This window comes from Mobula birostris, chromosome 10, assembly GCF_030028105.1.
Source record: "Mobula birostris isolate sMobBir1 chromosome 10, sMobBir1.hap1, whole genome shotgun sequence".
NCBI classification, from domain to species: domain Eukaryota; kingdom Metazoa; phylum Chordata; class Chondrichthyes; order Myliobatiformes; family Myliobatidae; genus Mobula; species Mobula birostris.
In genome coordinates this window covers 114,376,741-114,398,346 of record NC_092379.1, presented here as the reverse complement: position 1 = coordinate 114,398,346, position 21,606 = coordinate 114,376,741, and the positions used below count along the sequence as shown (strand labels likewise).

The following is a 21,606-nucleotide window of genomic DNA, read 5'->3' as shown; positions in this document are numbered from 1 at the left end:
AACCTCCCAGCTTTCTGAAAGCTCTATTTCCATTGGTTGTGTCTGGAAAATTAATTGCAAAGCTTTGGAAATATTTTGTTGAGATTTTTTGGTCATTCTATGAATTTTGACTTTCACTTCCCAGATAGTACATCCCAAATAATTCAAAATATCCCTGTGAATATTGCTTGAACATTGATTCAAAGGGATCCAGAAGACATACCGGCATCTCAGTAACAGCCAGAGGCAACTTCAGAACACTTCGTCAAGCACCTCTGCTCCATCCGCCAAAAGCATGACTTCCTTGTGGCTAAATGTTTTAATTGCCATTCCCATTCCAGTGTGTTGGTTCATGGCCTCCTCTTATGCCAAGATGCAGCCCCCCCTCAGGGTGGAGGAGCACCACCTTATATTCTGTCTGGGTAACCTCCAACCTGATGGCATGAATATCAGTTTCTCCTTCCGGTAATTTTTTTTCTTCTCCCCCCTCTTCTTCTTCTATTCTCCACTCTAGTCTTTTACGTCATCTCACCTGCCTATTACTTCCATCTCGGTCCCCTCCTCCTTCCCTTTCTCCTATGATCCACTCTCCTCCCTTATCAGATTCCTTCTTTTCCAGCCCTTTACTTTTCCCACCTGCCTGGCCTCACCTATCACATCCCTGCCAGCCTCCTTCCCCTCCTCCCACCTTTTTATTCTGGCTCTCCCCTCCCCGCTTCCTTTTCAGTCCTGACGAAGGGTTTTGGCTGGAAGATGTCACTGTTCATTGTTTTCCACAGGTGCTGCCTGACCTGCTGAGTTCCACCAGCATTTTGTGTGTGTTTTTTGGATTTCTGACATCTGCAGACTTTCTTGTGTTTATTCTCTAATACCTGCTGGAGAAGAGATCAGCAAAGTCACCAGCTCACCGCGAGAAATAGAAACTGATTTCCTTTAAAATATCTGAATATGACTGTCTGAGAATCTGTACTATTACTATCATATTAGAAAATGTCCTCTGCTTCTTTGTCCCAACTTCCTCCCAAAACTGTGATGGAGATGTGTGCAACATCACACATTCAGTTGTATACAAGTGTGCAAGGCTGGCAGGTGTTTTCTGGACTGGGCATATATCTCGCCTTTGCTTGTGTTGAAGCTAGTGTGCACAAGTTGTTTTGCGACTCTGACTGTCTTCCTACTGGTACTAGTATGCACACATCTGGCAAATATATGCCAGCAAATCACCCAAGAGCGGTCATCAAGTAGAAAGGCTCACGCTCCATCAAGCTGTAACTGAGTGTAACCCCCAAAATATCTTTATGAAAGGGCATACTAGGTTCCCAGTAGGTATCATACTGCCTTTATTCTACTGTGGCCCATCGACATTGACTTCTTTTCCGAGTGAAGCAGAATTGCCGGTTTCTGCAAGGAGTAGTGTATGTAGTAATCATAGTAAAAAGGTGTTTGTTACTCTGTTGTGGAAATAATGTAGTACTAAATTGCATGGTTTCTGTGTTCTTTGTTGCCACATTATTTGTGGACAATCCTCCGGAGTAAGTCTCTGAAACTTCATTGTATTGAATAGTCATTGTTACTGCAGCTCCTGAGGTTTACATGAATTTGTTCAGCACCTTGTTTCAAGGTTTAATAGGGAACTCAGGCATTGCACAAGGGTTGCCCCCTTCAAAACGCAGATAATGCCAAACATGTGAAAATCATTTAGCGAGGCCTAAGTACAGTAAACTGTACTTCTTCCTTCCCATTCTTCATTTTGGGCACCACGGTAGCATAGCTGTTCACACGACATTATTACAGCCCGGGGTGTTGGAGTTCAGAATTCAATTTTGACATCATCTCTAAGGAGTTTGCACGTCCTCCCCATGGAATGTCTGGGCTCTCCCTGGGTTCTCTGGTTTCCACCCTCAGTACCAAGGCATACTGGTTAGTAGGTTAATTGGTCATTATAAATTGACCAACACATTATATTCCATCTGGGTAGCCGTCAATGGGATGGCGTAAATATTGATTTCTCCTTCCATTAAAAAAGAAATTCCCTCTCCCTCCCCTCTTCCACTCTGGCTTCCTATCTCTTTTTGCGTGCCTATCACCACCCCCTGGATCCTCTCCTCCTTCGCTTTCCTCTATGGTCCACTCTCTTCTCCCATCAGATTTCTTCTTCAGCCCCTTTTCCTTTACCACCCATCTGGCTTCAGCTATCACCTTCCAGCTATCCTCCATCCCCCCGCCCACTGCCTCACTTTTTTATTCTGGTGTCTTCCCCCTTCCTTTTCAGTTGTGAAAAAGGGTCTCAGCCTGAAGTATCAGCTGTTTATTCATTTCCATAGATGCTGCCTGAACTGCTGAGTTCCTCCAGCATTTTGTGTGTGTTGCATTATAAATAGCCCCATCATCAGGCTAGGGCTAAATCAATGGTTGCTGTGTGGTGCAGCTCGAAGGGCTGGAAGAGCCTATTCTGTGCTGTATCTCCAAATCAATAAGTCTTCATACCAACTCTCCCATCAGATTTCACTCACTCATTCATACTCTGGCCACCCTTCTGCTACATATTGCAGCACTCAATGTATCACAGTTAACACTCAGTCCTACTATATTAATAATGCATTATTAGCAGGCATAGAAAGTTGTACTTTGTTGACTTGTTTTACCAACATGGTCTTACAATTATGCTGAAGCTTTAATGTAATTATACTTGATAAGCAACCTGCAGGTTCATTTGAATTATAGAAAGACAGCTTGCAGAATATGTATAAGTATTGCTGTGAAAAACACTTGTGAATAGAAACAGCACTTAGAATTGTGCAATAGAAGGCTGAAATATTGGTGTTAACTGGTCCTTCATTAATGTTACAAAAACATTGCAATGGTGGTTTGCTTCAGATACCTGATCAAAGCATTAAAAAGGAAGACTTGCATTGTAACTAATCTGCCTGAGGCATGTTTTACTAATGCACCAATTGAATTTCAGTGTATAAAACTTCTGAACTAGGCAACTACTTTTCTCAAAATCTATGCTCTTCAGACAACTAATTTTGTTTTGATAAATGAAAATACAGTATTTGGAATATGCATAAATAGCATAAAATGTGATAAATTATTACATTGATCAATCTTATATATATTTTAATATTTTCTTCCTGTTTCCAAAGTTGTGCATTTCAGTTTTAAACTTTTAAAAATGTTTACATTTTGTGAATTGATAAGCAGTGTTCAGTGCTCCAGTTTTCCATTGAAAAACTTGTGTATGTGTATGAGTACATCCTTAGCTCAAACATTTTAGCAAATTTCTTTTGGAAATATCACAGTTTGAATGCGCCTGTAACAAAATGTTTCCTGATTTCTGATGTTGCAGTGAACATGGCTTTAGTTTCTCATGTAATAACTGGACTGGTAATAAGAAAAGCAAACTCAATGTTAGCATTAATTTCAAGAGAACGAGAATATAAAAGCAAGGATGTAATGCTGCAGCTTTATAAGGTAATGGCCAGACCATATTGGGAGTTTTGTGAGCAGTTTCAGGCCCTACATCTAAGAAAGCACATGGAGAATGATCCTGAGAATGGAAGAGTTAATGTATGAGGCATGTTTGATAGCTCTGGGCCTGTGGAGCTTACAAGAACAGGGATGGGGATGGGGAATTCCATTGAAATCTATTGTCAAGTATTGAAAAGCTTAGATAGAGTGGACATGGAGAGATGTTTCCATTAGTGGGAGAGGTTCTGATCAGAGGGCACAGCTTTAGAATAGGATGTTTTTTAGATGAGCTGGTATATTTTGAGCCAGAGGTCGGTGAATCCGTGGAACATACTGTCTCAAGTGTTTGTGGAGGTATACTTAAAGCAGAGGTTGATTAGTTCTTAATAAATGAGAATGCCAATGTTTCTGGGGCAAAGTCAAGAAAATGAACTTGAGAGGGAAGATAAATCAGCCATGATTGAATGGCAAAGCAGAATCGATGGGCATAATTACCTAATTCTGCTCCTACGTGTTATGTTGTTTTACTCAACATTGCAAGCGTTAAGTTCATTAGATTAGTTTAAAGCTTTCAGTTTATCTATAGAGATATTCTGTCGAAGATAGGGAGCTCAATGGACCAAGAAACCACTGAACCAGGACACCAATTACTTCTTTCTTGTGTGGCCAATGGCACCTCAATTTTAAAAATCAAATATATAATACCCAAAAATCGTGCTGAAGGCTGGTCTCAGGAGTGTTGATCAGTCTCACTGAGCCTGTGCCTTGGTTTAAACATGGAGGTAGGAAGAGAGGAAATGGATTTCAGAATCAGTAGTTCAGGAAATGACATGGGAGTGTGGCTGGTTGGGTGGCATAGCTACATTGTAGATCCAGAAGTTAGAGTGACTAAGGTAATATAGTTACCAGAATTTCATTCAGCATAATGAGGAAAGGGTCAAGAAAAGTAAGCCTGAAGATAATGAGGTTAAAATTCCCCAAATGTGCAGGCAATGACATTATCAAATATGTCATTGATACAGCTGTGACATCAGGGTGCAAGGATGACCTACCATAGAAGTAAGTTCTGAGGTGAAGTGCTATAGTCTAAATTGGTTATTGCATTTCATACCAGAGAGAAAACAAATCAACTTTTCAGGCTCAATACAAAAAAATATTACAATACGATTGAATTATTTTGATGCACCCATTTATTAACTTGTGAAAAACGTTTATTTTATTTTCAAATCATCATGCGGTTTGTCAATTTGTTACTATTATTGTTTTACATTAAAGTAGGCGTATGTGAGAAATTTCAATGGATAAATTACTCTTGCTCTGTTTGATTTTTTTCAAAAATTGAATCCATTGTAAATTTAATGCCTGAAATCTTGATGGATTATTATGAGAATATTCAAATAAACTGTTTACATATTTATTGAAAAGACTACGAAAAGCAGTGAATTAGAGGTGGAGCAAGCCAATGACTTATAGTATGTAGTCTATCGTTCAGCAAAGTAAACCAATTGATTCAGTGTCCTTAAAGAATGAAGGAAGCATAAAATATAGAAAATCCTCTACATAAAAAGAGCAATTTCTTCACTAACTGCTGTGAGGGAAATACAGTTATCTATTAATTGTGTACAGAAAATCAATCTCAGTCAGGAAACAGGTTCAACTGGGGAATAGCTCAGACATTTCCACATTTGTTCTTGTTGGCCACAATGTTGCCTGAATAAATAACATAAACTATTTCAAGGAACAATACACCAAGACAGATCAACTTATTTTCAAAGTGAAACTCTTTCATTAGTTTATATGAAATAAACCTGCATATTTTGTCAGTTGGCTTATTTCTGTGCTGAATATGATGCCAAATTAAACTATCTCTTCTGCTTGCACCTGATCCAATATCCCTTCCTTACCATATCCATGTGTCTATCTTAAAAAAAACCTCTCAAATTCTTCTGTCATAACTGCCTCCACCACCCTCAAGACAGCACATTCCAGGTACCTACCACTCTTTGTGTAAAAAAAACTTGCCAGGGATATCTCCCTTAAACTCTCGTCCACTTTTTTAAATGCAGGTTCTTTAGTATTTGACATATGGGAAAGAGATCTTAACTGTCTACCTATCTATGTCTCTCATAGTTATATGAACTTCTAGCAGGTCTCCTTTCAACTTCCAGTGCTTGAGAGAAAACAATCCAAGTTTATTTCAACTCTCCTTATACTGTAGCTCATATCCTCTAACCCAGGAAATATCCTGGTTTACTTCTTTGTATCCTTTCCAAAGCTTCCACATCTTTTCTGTTATAGGGCAACCAGAAATGCATACAACTGTGACTCCCTTACTCCAATACACAGTACCCTGACCTACAAGTATGACTTCTTTATCTACTGTGTAACCACCTTTAGGGAGCTAAGGACTGGGACCCCAAAATTCCTCTGTACTTCAGTACTGTTAAGGGTCCTGCCATTAATTATGTATTCTCCCCATTCACTTGACCTGCCAAAGTGCAAAAACTTACACTTGCCTGGATTTTTCAGGTTGTCAATCACAAGAGAGAAAATTGTTCAAGGGGTGAGACAAGCTAATCTTCATGGTTTCTGAATGATACCAGTGCCCTCAAAGGCATAGTTTTGGTATCTGTTTTCCACATAAGTCAGGGACTTTGGCTTACACAAGATATTACAGATGCTGGAATTTTCCAACTTTCCTGTTTTAAGGTGGTACTAGATGCCACCGATCCAAAGAGGTCATTGTATAAAGTCCACCAGCAGTCACAGTGAAATATTTACGCATAAATAAATTAAACAAGAAATCACTTATATATTCTTGTTGGAGCCAGATCACAATCTCAGGGTGACATACCCTAGTAAGAAAAAAACAGGAAAACGGCAGATCCCTGAAGTCTGAAACAAAAACACAAACAGCAAGTCACACTGCATGTGTGGGAAGAGAAACAGGGTCAATGTTTCAGTCAAAGCTCGTTTGTAAGAAACATTTCCTTTGTTTGTCCTCCCACATATGCAGACTGGCCTGCTGAATATTCACAATGTTTTACTTCAGTTTTCTTGGTAAATCTCATTCACCAAGATTTAAGATCAATTGTTGTTTGCCATACCATCATCTAAATTACTATCAGGATTTTTGAACATATCAGAAAATTGCAGTATAGCCTGTCTGCTCTCGATTTCATTTCCTTTTAACCAATTGACTTGTTGAAGTAGTTGGGTCTAAGTTACAATGTATTATGGTTGTTGGAGAACCTTATCATTAAAATTCAAGCTTAATTAATAACTAAATTTATTGTTAATTGGAAAATTTATTTCCAGCTAGACTCCAACTAGAGTTCTGGTTTTATTCTCTGGAGCAAGCCTAAATCCAATAGCGATGGTTAGGTAAACAACAGGAATTCTGCAGATGCTGGAAATTCAAGCAACACACATCAAAGTTGCTGGTGAACGCAGCAGGCCAGGCAGCATCTGTAGGAAGAGGTGCAGTCGACGTTTCAGGCCACTGGTGGACTTTATACAATGACCTCTTCCTTCAGTTAGTCCTGACAAAGGGTCTCGGCCTGAAACGTCGACTGCACCTCTTCCTACAGATGCTGCCTGGCCTGCTGCGTTCACCAGCAACTTTGATGTGTGTTGCAATGGTTAGGTATGTTGCTTACCATTATACCATTGTGCAAATGTAGCATGTTCAAAATTAATTGGTTTGTTGACATGATCTTGGATTAAAACATGGAATTTAGACTATTGCAGCTGTAACACACTGTAAGGTTTCACTGCTAATGTAATGGTTTCTCTGTAGCAGCAATGCTTGGGTTATGACTGGAGATAACGGGGGCTTTGGAATGTGCGCCATCCAATGAGAGGTATGCTGTTCTTTCTTGTGGGTCTGAGAGAAGGGATTTCGTGGTCTTTTGCCAGCGAGAGATGGAGAGAGAAGATGCGAATGGAGAGAGTTGGTAGACTGCTGGACGAAGTGGACTTGGAGTGAGGTTTGAGAGATAAGACTAGAAAATAAAACGAACAAAGTTGATATTGCAGATGCAGTGTAGATTTAGAAACTGATGGTTCAACTTTCTTTGATTTGGCCTGCATGGATATTTTCTGTGGCATTTACATTTTTGATAAAATTATATCCAATTTTTATGGGATATAATTGCAGTTTACTAAATGGTGCAATGATACAGCAACACCACTGTACAAACAGTCAAGATTTTAGATAGTTGTTTCTACATGTGAACTCCAATGTTTCATGGAACTCATTTGGCCAATATTGGGCCAAAGCATCTTGCCTCTGGCCAGCTCTTCCATTGATCTCTGTAAGTGACTGTGCTTTGTAATGCAGAAATCAAAGACGATTTGAGGTCAGAAGATAATGATACATTCTTTTCCACCAACGGACTCACCATTGAGTTGAGTTTGTAAAAGGTCAGAAACACTTCACATCTAATTTTTCAGCTTTATGACATCTATGACTGATGTAAGTAGTGTACAGTGAACTTCTTGTATTCTCTTACAAAATAATTGAATGGTGTTGCCAACTGTGAGTAAAATGTCAAGAGCAGGCTAGCTGTCTATTTCCTTTTCATTTGACATTAAAGATGATTCTTTTATTAAGTACATAGAACATAGAACATAGAGCAGTACAGCGCAGTACAGGCCCTTCAGCCCACAATGTTGTGCTGACCCTTAAACCCTGCCTCCCATATAACCCCCCACCTTAAATTCCTCCATATACCTATCTAGTAGTCTCTTAAATTTCACTAGTGTATCTGCCTCCACCACTGACTCAGGCAGTGCATTCCACACACCAACCACTCTCTGAGTAAAAAACCTTCCTCTAATATCCCCCTTGAACTTCCCACCCCTTACCTTAAAGCCGTGTCCTCTTGTACTGAGCAGTGGTGCCCTGGGGAAGAGGCGCTGGATGTCCACTCTATCTATTCCTCTTAATATCTTGTACACCTCTATCATGTCTCCCCTCATCCTCCTTCTCTCCAAAGAGTAAAGCCCTAGATCCCTTAACCTTATGACATCTCTATTTTTGTTTACTTTTGCTTCATAATTTTTTAAAAATCATTCTCTCCTTGTCCAGATCAGTGTTAGGAAGTGAGCATCAAAAGAAGAGACTTTGATTTATTACATAGAAAAACTGTTCAGAAGATAAGAAATAGGAGTAGGTTTATTTGGTGTTTTGTGCCTAACCTGTCAATAAGATCTTTTACCTCAGTGCTGCATTCCTGCAACTAACCTCATACCCTTTGATTCATCATTTCATCAGCAGATTTTGAAATTAACTTCTAATCATCAGAGCATCAATCTAATTAGACTTTTCGATCTAAAAATAAAAGAGTTTTAACATACTTACCCTAAACCTCCTTCCAAAGACTGCAAGGGTCCCCTTTGGCTGCTCCTTTCTCTGCCTCCACTCCACTATGTTAGGATTGTGTTCAGCAGGCAATGAAATGTTACATTTTCCCATTGTTGGATTTGCAGCTCCAGCCAAAATGTGAGGTTCTGTCTGTAGTGTCAGTTCCATTCCACTGGCAAAGTTTACTCGCAAGGAGCCGTCAGGATCAACCCAGTAAGTATTTTGAATATGCTCTGGAATAGAAGGTCTCTAGCGTGATTAATAATTCAATTTTGCTTCTAATTAAACTACTGACAGTGGCTTTCACTTAGCCCACTAAGATCAAATTTCACACAATATTATAATGCAGTTGCTGGCAGTGAAGCTTAAAGGGTGGAAAATAATGTTTGTGACAATTAAGAAATAAACTACATTATTTAGACCGAAAATGCTATAAAACACTGGAACTTGTCTGAGTCAGTGGTTGTTAAAGTGCTTTCTTATCTTTATTTCTTTCTATCACACACAAAGCTGTCTAGTCATGTGGTTGGACAGTGACTTTCCATTATGTTTGAAATTTAAATGTCATCCATTGCTCCCCACAGATTTTGGAGTTGTTCAGTTTATATTTTTAAAAGGTTAACTGTCGGTTAGCTGATTAGAACACGGGCCAATACAGTGATGCAGAACAAACGTTTGGTGGTCACCCCAGTTGCAATCAAAGTATTGCCATTTTAAATATTAATAGAGCCAAGAGGAATAGGGGAGACCTTGCAGTAGTTTTTACTGATTAAGCCAGTGGAGTTGGTTACCCTTATATATTCATTTATTTCCATTATGATTTTGCAGATAGTTTTTTTCACATGAGCTTGATTGGAAGAATGTCAGTGCTTTCCATATCTGTTGCAAGAAGGAAAACTGTGAAAGCAAGTAACATAAAAATATGTTTTAAAAAGACAAAAACTACCCATCAGACTGTCATAGATTAAAAGAAATTCCATACATTGCTGAAGCTGTGTTCAAGTGTTAGATTATGTATGGGAAGTAATAATGATCATAGTCATAGCAGATCAGCTATAAGCTATGAAACTGTTGTTCACTGAAGATGAAACATTTCTGAGTATGGACATAATTTACTTGGTTGGAACTGTGAGTGGCTTCCTCTTCATCGTTCTACATCATAATGATTACTACTAGCCCATCTCACTACAGTACTCTCTTCCAGCTTTATGCAGATTAATTTTTACTAAATGACATGATTGTTTTTCCCTCCTTTTCTAAATCTTTCACCTTGTGGTCTGCCTGCTATGGTTATCAGTAGTCTTTTGTGACCTATTTAAATGACCTTCATGCCTGATAACAGTGAGATTTGGCAAGATGTTGTTTGTTTTATGTATGACGGCCTCTGGATACACATAGGTTTCAATGGATAATGATCAAGAAGAGAATTTCAAAATGCACTGCTCCTTATTGCTTGGGAACAAATCAATTAGTTGAGGCACTGCAAATGTTGTTTCTGCAAGGATCTAAACTCAAGGTTTTATTAAGTTGGGGGAATTTGGTGAGTTGAATTGTTATATTTTAGGATAGCAGGCAGGTAGGAGATTGGACAGCAAGTATCAAATTTGTATTTTTTAAAGAATAGTCCTGTTTTAAGATAGAGATAGGAACAGTAAAACACATAGCTTAACTAATTAATCTATTTAAATAAGTTAAAAATCATCACTTAATGAAGTATGGATCCAACCACATCGAAAGGGAAAATCTCTAGCACAAATATCTTGGCTCAGAGTCATTTAAGGGGAGTCAGAGCAACACATAATGCTGAAAGTGTTTATCCAGAAAACATGCTTACTCCAGAAAAACAAACACAGGTTTGGAAAATAGTGTTTTTGAATGTTAGGCATTCAGATAATCAGTAGCTACAAGAAGCAGAGAGTAAATTTCAGTAGATATTACTCCTGTTCATCTGGTAAGATCTGTGAGGACAATGAGAAATGCTGCAGACTGGACTGCCACAACATAGACAAAGGCAATTGTACAGCAATGTACACAGTGTCCTCAATAAAAAGGACACTGAGGTTGAGGAAACTTCACGTGATAATTAAGATATCATACTGTGAATTAAAGAACTAGAAATGATAGAGAGGTAAAAAGAGTAGGTGGATTTGCGTTTGTTAATAGGGAATCATGAAGGCAGTTGAAAAAAATGAACACGGGTGCAAGATACAAAATTAGAATTCGTGTTGATTTAAATAAAGAGAATAAAGGTTCAAACATCCAGAAAGATGGAATGTACCAGAAAAAAAAACTCAGCAGGTCAAGGAGCACCTGTGGAAAGAGAAACAGAGTTAACACTTCAAGTCAAAGATGCTTTGCCTCTCACGGGCATAGTCTACAGATCACTTTATAGTGGAAGAAGAAATAAGCATACATATTAGGGAAATACTGTAAGTAAAATGCGTAAATTAATAATTATGGGAGATTTCACTGACCCAGATAGTAACCAGATCAAATGTGTAAGTAAAGTGGATAAAGGGAAGAACTTACTAAAGTGTGATCAGTTCCCTTTTCTAACACAATAAAGGAATGAACTAGAGTAGATAAACACAAGTAGTAGAGCATCTAAGGGGAGTAGTGACCATAGTATTATACATTTAAGATGATAATTGAGAAGAGTACAATCATGATCAGCACAAGGCCCTGAAAAAATTTATTTTGCGGTACTGAGAACAGAACTTAGTTAAGTAAAATGGACAACAATATTGCAAGTAACGATGTGGAAAAATAATGGGCAACATTTAAAATGGTGTTTAACACAGTGCAGGAAAAACATATGCTTCTGTAAGAACAAAATAAACACACACGAGACTCCAGTGAGACATATAGGAATAATGATGGAGAGGAAAGAAGTAAGCAAAAGTCTGTAGGTGGTAGAGGACTCCACAACAAAAGGAAATACTAAGGCATTAGAAAGGAATGAGAAAGATCATTCAGAAAGTCAAAGAAGAACAATAAGAATGTGTGAATGTGAAATAAATATTTATATTAAAATTTGGTACGAACGAGCATGTGTGGTGACTTGATAGAGGTGCATACGATGATAAGACCCATAGAGTGGACAGCCAGTGTACCTTTTCCCCAGGAGGGCAAGAGCTAATACAAGAGGGCATAATTTTAAGGTGATTGGGATGTCGAAGGTAGCTTTTTTCCCCACAATGAGTGGTAAGTGCATGGAACACACTGCAGGAGGTGACGGTAAAACCAGATACATCAAGGACATTTATGAAAGGTTAGATTGAAATTGGGGTAGGCACAACATTGTGAACTGAAGGGCCTGTATAATGTAGTACTGTTCTATGCTCTATGCAAATATGAGGTAATATATTTGATGAGCAAATTTATGGAAATCAGTTATTTCTGGAAGATGTGAGATAACTTGCAGGTTGAGTCGGTGGTGAGGAAGGCAAATGCAATGTTAGCATTCATTTCAAGAGGTCTGGAATACAAGAGCAAGGATGTGGTGCTAAGGCTTTATAAGGCACTGGTGAGGCCTCTCCTTGAGCATTGTGAACAGTTTTGGGCTCCTTATCTAAGAAAAGATGTGCTGGTATTGGTCCAGAGGTAGTTCACAAGGATGATTCTGGGAATGAAAGGGTTATCATATGAGGAACGTTTGATAGCTCTGGGTCTGTACTCACTGGAATTTAGAAAGATGAGGGGGTTGAAACATGAGAGTCATTGAAACATTTGGAATGTTAAAAGGACTAGACAAAGTGGATGTGGAAAGGATGTTTCCCATGGTGGGGGGAGTCTTGGACAAGAAGGCACAGCTTCAGGATAGAGGGATGTCCAGTTAAAACAGAGATGTGGAGAAATTTCTTTAGCCAGAGGATGGTGAGTTTGTGGAATTTGGTGCCACAGGCATCTGTGGAGGCCAGGTTATTGGGTGTATCTAAGGCAGAGATTGATAGGCTCTTATTTGGACACAGCATCAAAGGTTACGGGGAGAAGGCCAGGAAAAGAGGTTGAGCAGGGGGAAAAGGGATCTGCCATGATTGAATGGTGGGGCAGACTTGACAGGCTAAATTGCCTAATTCTGCTCTTATGTCTTATGGTCTTATATTTTGGGAAAGAGGATGAAAGGGTATGTTGTGTATAAATGCATCATTCGTGAAATGTTCCATTACAGAATAGCAATCTGACTATCATCAAGGAATTGGACCAATAAAGTTGTTCTAAACCTGCAAAAAAATTTGTTGATTCTACCACAGAGAAGTGCATATCATTTGTGACACCAGATAATGAAAATGAGAAAATGGAGTGGAGTGATGACAGAGGTTTTCAAGAATGATATCCGAACTGAAAGGGCATACACATCAAGAAAGGATAAACTGATTGGGCCTCCGTTCTCTTGAGGAATGACATAATAGAGGTCTTTATAACGACACAGATTTTTGACAGGGTGGATACCAAGAGAACATTCCCATACATGGGAAGTGCATATGAAAATCATCAACGTAAACTAATCATCAAGAAATGAATGATGTAAGTATCCTCTTTACCTTAAGAGTAATAAGAATGTGGAACTCATCACCATGTAAATAGGTTGAGGAGAATAGTACAGATACATTAAAGGAAAATCTATGTTAATATGTTAGCTGAGGAACAATCAGTGAAGCTCAAGTGGGCATAAACATGACCATAGATTAGTTGAGCTGAATGGCTTGTTTCTGTGTTGAATTTCCTATGTAAATAACATTCCATGGTGTATTCACCCAGTCTGGCAGATCAAACTGTGATAGTTTCTCTGAGCTCAGTCTACACAACTTTTGGCAAATGAGTACTGGCTTTAACAATTTTCACCAGGATTCAGTGTGAGATCTGGATTCATGATTCTAGATTGTTCCATATCGTTTTCAGTACACAATGTAAAGAAAAATGTAATAATTGTTACTTTGGATCTGATGAAGCACAGAAAAAAAAACAATAAGATAAAGAAAAAGAACACAATAAATATAAATACATAAGATAGTTTATATACATAGATTTATTGTATGGCTATAAAGTGATGCTAAGCACAGGAGTGTCTGTACATAAGGTGACTGACAGGAAATGATAAAGTAGTGGTGGTTGGGGTGCAGAGGGATTGAAAGTTCAAAGTCCAAAGTAAATTTATTATAAAAGTACATATATATGAATATATACAACCCTGAGATACCTTTCCTTGCAACAATCCTAGTAAATAAAAGTAACAAAATGGAATGAAAAACTACACCCAACAGGGCAGGCAATAACCAATGTGCCACAGAAACCCAACAAGCTGTGCAAATACAAAAAGAAAGAGGAAAGAAATAATAGTAATAATACATAAGCAATGAATATCAAGAACACGAGATAAACAGTCTTTGAAAGTAAGTCCAGTTCCACAATGAGGTGACTGAAGTTGAGTGAAGTTATCCTGTGCTGTGGGTTCTGAGGCTTCTGTACCTTCATCCTGAAGGTAGCAGTGAGAAGAGAGAATGGTGGGGGTCCCTGCTGATGGATGCTGATTTCCTGAGACAGTAGATATGCTCAATGGTGAGGAGGACTTTACCCATGATAGACCTAGCTATATCCACTACTTTGGGCATTGATGCTTCCATACCAGGTTGTGATGTAACCAGTCAAAATACTCTCCACCACACATCTATAGAAGTTTGTCAAAGTTTTAGATGACATGCCGAATCTTCTCAAACTCCTAAGAAAGTAGAGGCACTGCCGTGCTCTCTTCATAATGGCTCTTAGGTGTTGGAACCAAGGCAGATCCTCTGAAATGATAACACTGAGGAACTTGAAGTTAGTGACCCTCTCCACCTCTGAATCCTAATGAGGACTGGCTCGTGGACTTCTGGTTTAGTCCTCCTGAAGTCTATAATTGGCTCCTTGGTCTTGCTGACATTGAGTAAGAGGTTGTCGTTGTGGCACCACTCAGACAGATTTGCAATCTCCCTCTTACATGCTGATTCATCACCACCCTTGATTTGACCAAAGGTAGTGGTGTCATCGGCAAAATAAGTCTGGCATTGGAGATTAGCCGTACAGTCATAAGCATAAAGCGAGGAGAGCAGGGGGCTAAGCGCACAGCCTTGTGGTGCACCTTTACAGAGGGAGATTGTGGAGGAGATGTCGTTGCCAATCTGAATTGAATGGTGTCTGCAAGTGAGGAAGTTGAGGATTCAGTTGCACAAGGAGCTATTGAGACCTAGAACTTGTAGCTTATTGATTAGTTTTGAGTGGGTGATAGTATTGAATGCCGAGCTGATGTCAATGAACAGCATCCTGATGTATGCATGTTCACTGTTCAGATGTTCCAGCATTAAGTGAAGAGTCAATTAAATGGTATCTGCTGCTGACCTGGTGAGACGGTAGGCAAATTGGTGTAGATTCAAGTCGCTTTTCAAGCAGGAGTTGATATGTTTCATCACCAACCTGTCAAGGCACTCCATTGCAGTGGATGTAAATGCCTCAAGATAATAGTAATTGAGGCAGGTTATCACTTTCTTCTTTGGCACTGGTATAATTGAAGCCTTCTTTGAGCATTTGGGTATCTCAGCCTGCTGAAGTATGATGGTAAAAATATTGGTGAACACTCCGGCTAGTTAATCAGCACAGGACTTTAGTACTCAGCCAGGTATCCTATCTGAGCCAGATGCTTTCCGTGGGTACACCTTACCAAGGATCCTCTTAAGTCAGCCTCAGAGACAGAAATCACAGCGTCATCAGGGGCTGCGTGAGTTCGTGAAGATGCCGCCACATTTTGATGGTCGAAGAGAGTATAAGAGACATTGATCTCATCTTGGAGTGAAACCTTGTTGTCATCTATGTCAGTTAGTTGCACTTTGTAGGGGTTGATGGCATTCAAGCCCTGCCAGAGCTGCCGAGCATCCATCAGTGATTGAAGTTTGGTCCAGAGTTGCCACTTCACATGTGAGATCGTATCTGGATCTCTTCTGTTTAACTTGGTTGCTAAACCTGAATGCCACTGACCTGGCCCTCAGAAGATTGTGGATCTCATGGTTTACCCAAGGCTTCAGGTTAGAGAAGATCTTGAATGATTTTGTGGGGACACACCCATCTATGATTGCTTCAATAAAGTCTGTGACAACCGTGGTGTATTTGTCTAAGTCTGACAAGTCCTTGAACACAGCCTAGTCAACTGTCTTGAAGCAAAACCAAGCCACTTCTCAGCCTCCTACGACCACCTCTTTGGTGTCCTTATCTCTGGCGCCTTGCTTTTTAGCCTCTGCATGTATGCAGGTAGGAGGAGGACAGCCAAATTATCATATTTCTCGAAATACGATTTAGGCATGGAACAGTAGGCATTCCTAATTGTGATGTAACAGTGGTTGAGGGTGTTGAGAACCCTAGGGCTCTAGGTGATATGTTGATGATAACAGAACAGAGTTTTCTTCAAACAAACCTGAATGAAGTACCCAGCAATTATTTGATAGGTGTCAGTATTGGCTCTTTTTGCTTGCAAATCACAGAATTCAAAGATCAATCAAGTACTTTTTAAAAAATATCTGCCTTTGGCGGTATGTGAACTGTGGTCAGGATCATGGAGAAGAACTTTCTTAGTAAGTAGAATAGCCAGCATTTAATCAACAGATGTTCCAGGTCAGGGGAACAAAAGTGCGACAAGACCCCTACCCTTTGCCTTTTCTGAATCAGCAGTCTGGTCCATCCATTGTATCGAGAAGTCTTCAGGTCTTACCAGCATATCTAGTGTGTCTGGAGTGAGCCATGTCTCCATGAAATACAGAACGCAGCAACTTCTCATTCCCTTCTGATACAGTAATCTTGCCTTTTGGTCCTCATTCTTGTTCTTCAGCAACTGTGCATTTGCTAACAAGATATGGCTTAGTGGGTGGGGGTGTTGATCAGCCTTACTGCTTGAGGAATGTAACTGTCTTTTGACTCTGGTTGTCCTGATGTGGATGCTATGCAGTCTCATCCCTGATGGGAGGGTGACAAACGGTGCATGAGCAGGTTTAGTCACAGATGGTGGAAGTTTCTCTCTTTAGACAAAGGGTCAACCTGGATTGGATTTTATCCAATTAACTACCATTACTATCTTCAGCAGAAACTCGGGCACAGGTTTGTAATTTCATTAATTTATCTGCTTTTGCAGAATGATACGCCAACATTTTAATTATCCTTGTACTAGTGTTAGAGACAGTGAGGGGGGAATGCTTTGAAGCGTTCAAAGCTTCCAAGCATTAAAGCATTCAAGCATATACAGTCAAAAAATTGACCCAGCCTGTTATTTCACCAAATAGATTTAAAATATCCTCGTTAGAAGAGAATGTCAAAGTGATTGTATCAAATTATTGAATTGAATGTCAAAAAAATAGAATATTCCATAAATGTTTAACTGAATAACTCAAGATCGATTTGGGTGGATGAGGTTCAGGAATGTAATCCTCACACTCTCTCATCACTTTTAGGATCTGTTGTTATTGTGAAAGGATGTGAAAGTAATTTTGAAACATCAAGGTTTACAGTTCCTATCATTTGTGTCCTAGCCACAATGAACAACAGGAAATCTTAAGTAGTTCTGGTGTCCAGTGGTGGGAGGCAGGTTTAAAATTTAAACTATCACCAACCGCAGTGTTTGCAATTAATAGCATTGTCTCTGAGGTCATTTTGCCCCCACTCACCTCCAATGCCTCCATCCATTTGGAAGTGATAATTCTGTCTGATTTAAACCAAAAGTAAAATTAGAAATTCCTCACTCAAAACAATCTGTCATGTTTTCAAGGTGACCTATTGGAGCCAATGGATCTGCCCTGCTAAATATCCACTGGACTTCTGCAAAAGTAACAAACCTAGTTTGTGTTTCTTGGAGAGGAATGTATGGATAGGCAAAGAGAAATCTGCAAAATATTTGGTCTCAGACTGTTGGCAACTACGCCAACGAAAAAGATATTTCAAAAACTATAGCCATGTTTCCAATCGTTCCACATCAGCCCTTTATAATTTGGCTTACTGTTTGCCTTAACTTGAGACAATTTAAATGCACATTTTGAATCAACAGATTGACAGCAAATTGACTGATTGATTGATAGTTCTGCAATGTGAGCTCCCATTGCAGCTATCTTTAACGAGAACAGGTTTGATAATTTTTTTTAGGAATGCCAGAATTCTATTTTATTTATGACGTGCAATTCATCCATTGAGCTTATTAAGATAGAAAAAGATGAGCTCCATGCACAATGAGGGAATTTGTTTTCTATAAAAAATAATTTCCAGTAACTTCAAACGTAACTGATTTAATTTGTTGTTGCCAAGAATCAAGAAACTTTCATGGGGGGGGGCATTAATGACGTTAATCACTACATTTTCAGTTATGTACCTCACAATCTTTACTTTTCTTGCAACTATGTAAATAGAATTTGCAATTTTGTCTGTTTCCACCTTTCCTCCTGACTGGTGCACATTTTGATGGATAAACTATGCGTAACACTCATTCTAAACAAGATGTGAGCACATTTCAGTGTCTGACTTTTCAGTGCAAAGAACATACAGTATTATCTTGAGTTGATTTCAGAATCCATATCAAAGCCTGCTTAACCAAGGCTATTGTCCATAAGGTTCCATGTCACTGATTCACTTGGTTTAGGAAGCAAGAATGAAGTTAAATACAAATATGCAATGTGTTTGCAATTGGCAATGAATGCAGTTTGTATTACCTTGCTTGAATATATATGCTGCATTGGTAGCGGAGAAGTTGGTTGTTACAGCAAAGTTCTCTTTGTTTGATAGGTTTGCCTGCACTTGCACTGATTTGCCCACCTCACTAAAAAAAGTACTGACTTGTCCGGTTGGAAATGTCACATTTGTCAGGTGACCATCACTGTCATACCTAGGTAAAAAAATTAAAAGTAGATCATTAGAAATAATAATGCATGCTGGCAACATATAAAATTGCTTTAGGAGAGACACAAGAGATTGCAGGTGCTGGAATTGAGTAAAAATAAACTGCTTGAGGAGTTTAGTAGGTCTGGTAGCATCTGTAGAATGCAGCATCAGGTGGAGACCTTAGAAGGGTCTCAACTCAAAATGTTAATTTTCATCTACAGATGGTGGTTGGCCTGCTGAGTTCCTCCAGCAGTTTGTTTTTACTGCCTTATTAGAAAATCTTCTCTATGGTAGAAACGATTAAGTATTAATCCTTCCTTTTAGATTAAAATGAGTTATGCGTAATTAACCATCACTGTCAAACACCATTATAAAATCTGGACATCACCAAATGAACTGAATTGTGTTCTCATTATAATGTGAAGAGAATCAAAAGTGAAAGATGTCCCCGTCCTTCAGGGGTCTACCTGACATTGGGTTGGAGGAATAAAAGTTTCATCCTTGGCCATAAATAGGAAATGTCACTGGATGACTCAGATTAATTTTTTTGTTGTCTGTAACCACATAATCATTTTTCAAATGAATATACAAGATATTCAGCTCTGTTTCACTGCTACATCCCTAGATCACCATCTCTGACTTGTCAGACATTTTGGCTGGTTTCCAGCTCTGCAGGAGTTAAAATTTCCTTCAATAAAAAAACTGAGAAGTCAGAACTTGTTGTCTTCAGTTTGTTCCACAAATTCTATTTTTCACCATATGGTTTTCTGGAAAGATGACCATTTTATGACAATATTGGAAAGGCATGCCCATGAATATACACCAATCAGATCTAGTGTTCAATTTGCTGCAAGTGACCAGAATCTAATGTATTGGTTTATAGGTGGTCAAGCAACCAATTTGAAACCTCTTCTGAGGGGTGGGTGGAAAACAGGTCAACAATACTCACGTTCAAAGTATGGAACTCAGGTTGTGGCACACGAAAATAAAGTAGTTACTACCACCTGATAGGGCCAATTCTCTGTGTTAAATGCTCTTATGAACCTCAGTCACTCACATACTTTGGTCAGACAGCATCGCTGAAGGTCAGTGGAGTCCACGTGAAGGGTCTCATCTCAAAGCATCCCTGCCCATTTCCCACCATAGATTCTCCAGTGCTCTAGTATTTTGTATGTTGCTCTAGGTTCCAACATCTGCAGGCTGTCATGTCTCTAGATTGCTTTACATTCTGTTTCTTGCCCAATGACTCTGATCTATGCCTTCATATTGGATTTCATTCTATTCCATACCTAAGATAGTTTTCCCTTTCATTCGTGTAGTCTTGGCAAGTAGTTAAAATCCTCTCCTTCTCTTAGGAATACTATAATTATCTTACAACCTCTTTTCTTCAAGAGCATATTTTATTTTTGTTAATTTCCCATTTATTTGTCTGTTGAAGGAAAATCAATGAATCTTTCAGTTAGCTGACTATACAGTGTTGGATGGTGTTACTTCAGAATGCCTTGGGACAACCTGATCCAGGCAGTGTGCAAATTCAGGAAGATAAATAGCTGAGTCTACACAACTGGGGTTAACATGAATCTAGGATGTGAGTTCTCAAGCGAAAACAAAAAACTGAAGCAAATGCCTACCAGGTGAGGCCTCATATTTTGAAGGAGAAACAGTTAATGTTCTGAGTTCAGGACCCTTTTTTCAGAATTGGGAATGAGTTAGTTTTCAGTAGGAGAGAAGTTGAGTGAGGAATGTGTAGGACCATGAAATCTCTCTCATAGGGTGCATCCTACTGGTTTAATGGAGACAGTTACCAACACATAAAGCTTCTGTATGTAATGTGTTGTAAATGTTGAGGCCGTGGGACATGCTCAGAAGACCAGGTTACACAAACAGAATAAGAAAAATTGAGACAAAGTGTTGACAGACAGAAATGGATGGTTCTGACATGGAAAAAAGGTAAGAGTCAGCTACTGAAAGTTGAGGAATTCACAAGTGGCTCGGACCTAATTGAGTCTGGAAAGCTCAACACGGCTAGATGGAAGATGTTTCTCAAGCTTGTGTTAGGTCTTTTAGTAATGATGCAGGAGACCTGACAAAATGGTCAGAGTGGAAGTGGGGAGCCAATTGAAACAGCAGGCAAATTGAAAATAAGGATCACTCCAACAGACTGAATACAGGAATGATTCACCATCTCATTCCCACTCTGAGTGAGTCCTTCAACACTCCCAGGCAGATGACATAGTTCAATGGTATCTGAGTGAAAGCTATGACCATAAGACCAAAGACATAAAAGCAAAATTAGGCAATTTGGCCCAGCGAGTCTGCTCCATATTTCAATCATGGCTGATTCTTTTTCCCCCTCCTCAGCCCCACTCCTCTGCCTTCTCCTCGTAATCTTTGATGCCGTGTCCAATTAAGAACCTGTCAAGCTCTACCTTAAATACGCCCAATATCCTGGCCTCCACAGCTGTTTGTGGCAACAAATTCCACAAGTTCTCCACTCTCTGGCTAAAGAACTTTCTCTGTATCTCTGTTTTAAATGGACACCCCTCTATCCTGAGGCTGTGCAGGGTCGTAAAGTGACAGATTATGGAGAACTATCATTCAATCTGTTGAAAGTTCTCCAAGTTCCTTTTAACACAATTAAAGTATCAACTAATTTTAATATGATAAAGTTCCAACAAACTGCACATTTAGGGTAAAACCTCAGCCCAAATTAAACTCTAGACTTACAAATATGCACTTGCCAAAGAGTGAAACTGGTTGATTCGTAGGGCTTTCTATTCCACTTACAACTCTGATATTAGGTGTCAACATAGGCCACAGTTCTATGTTCATTAATTATTAACTGAAGTCTTTTTCTCACTTCAAAAATGCTTGTTTTATGTTACCTTACAAACAATTCAAAGCAC

The 21,606-nt window shown here is 39.1% G+C and overlaps 1 protein-coding gene across 6 annotated transcripts in view; it reads right to left on the bottom strand.

Annotated features, from left to right (window-relative positions):
* tenm1 (teneurin transmembrane protein 1) overlaps positions 1-21,606 on the bottom strand; it is an 802,783-nt gene that overhangs the window by 34,617 nt on the left and 746,560 nt on the right. For all 6 annotated transcript variants that reach the window (XM_072271295.1, XM_072271297.1, XM_072271298.1 and 3 more), the window contains 2 exons: positions 18,532-18,704; positions 8,816-9,051 (listed from right to left, as the gene is read on the bottom strand). In XM_072271295.1, coding sequence (XP_072127396.1) covers positions 8,816-9,051; positions 18,532-18,704 — 409 coding nt within the window. The remainder of the gene's footprint in view (positions 1-8,815; positions 9,052-18,531; positions 18,705-21,606) is intronic.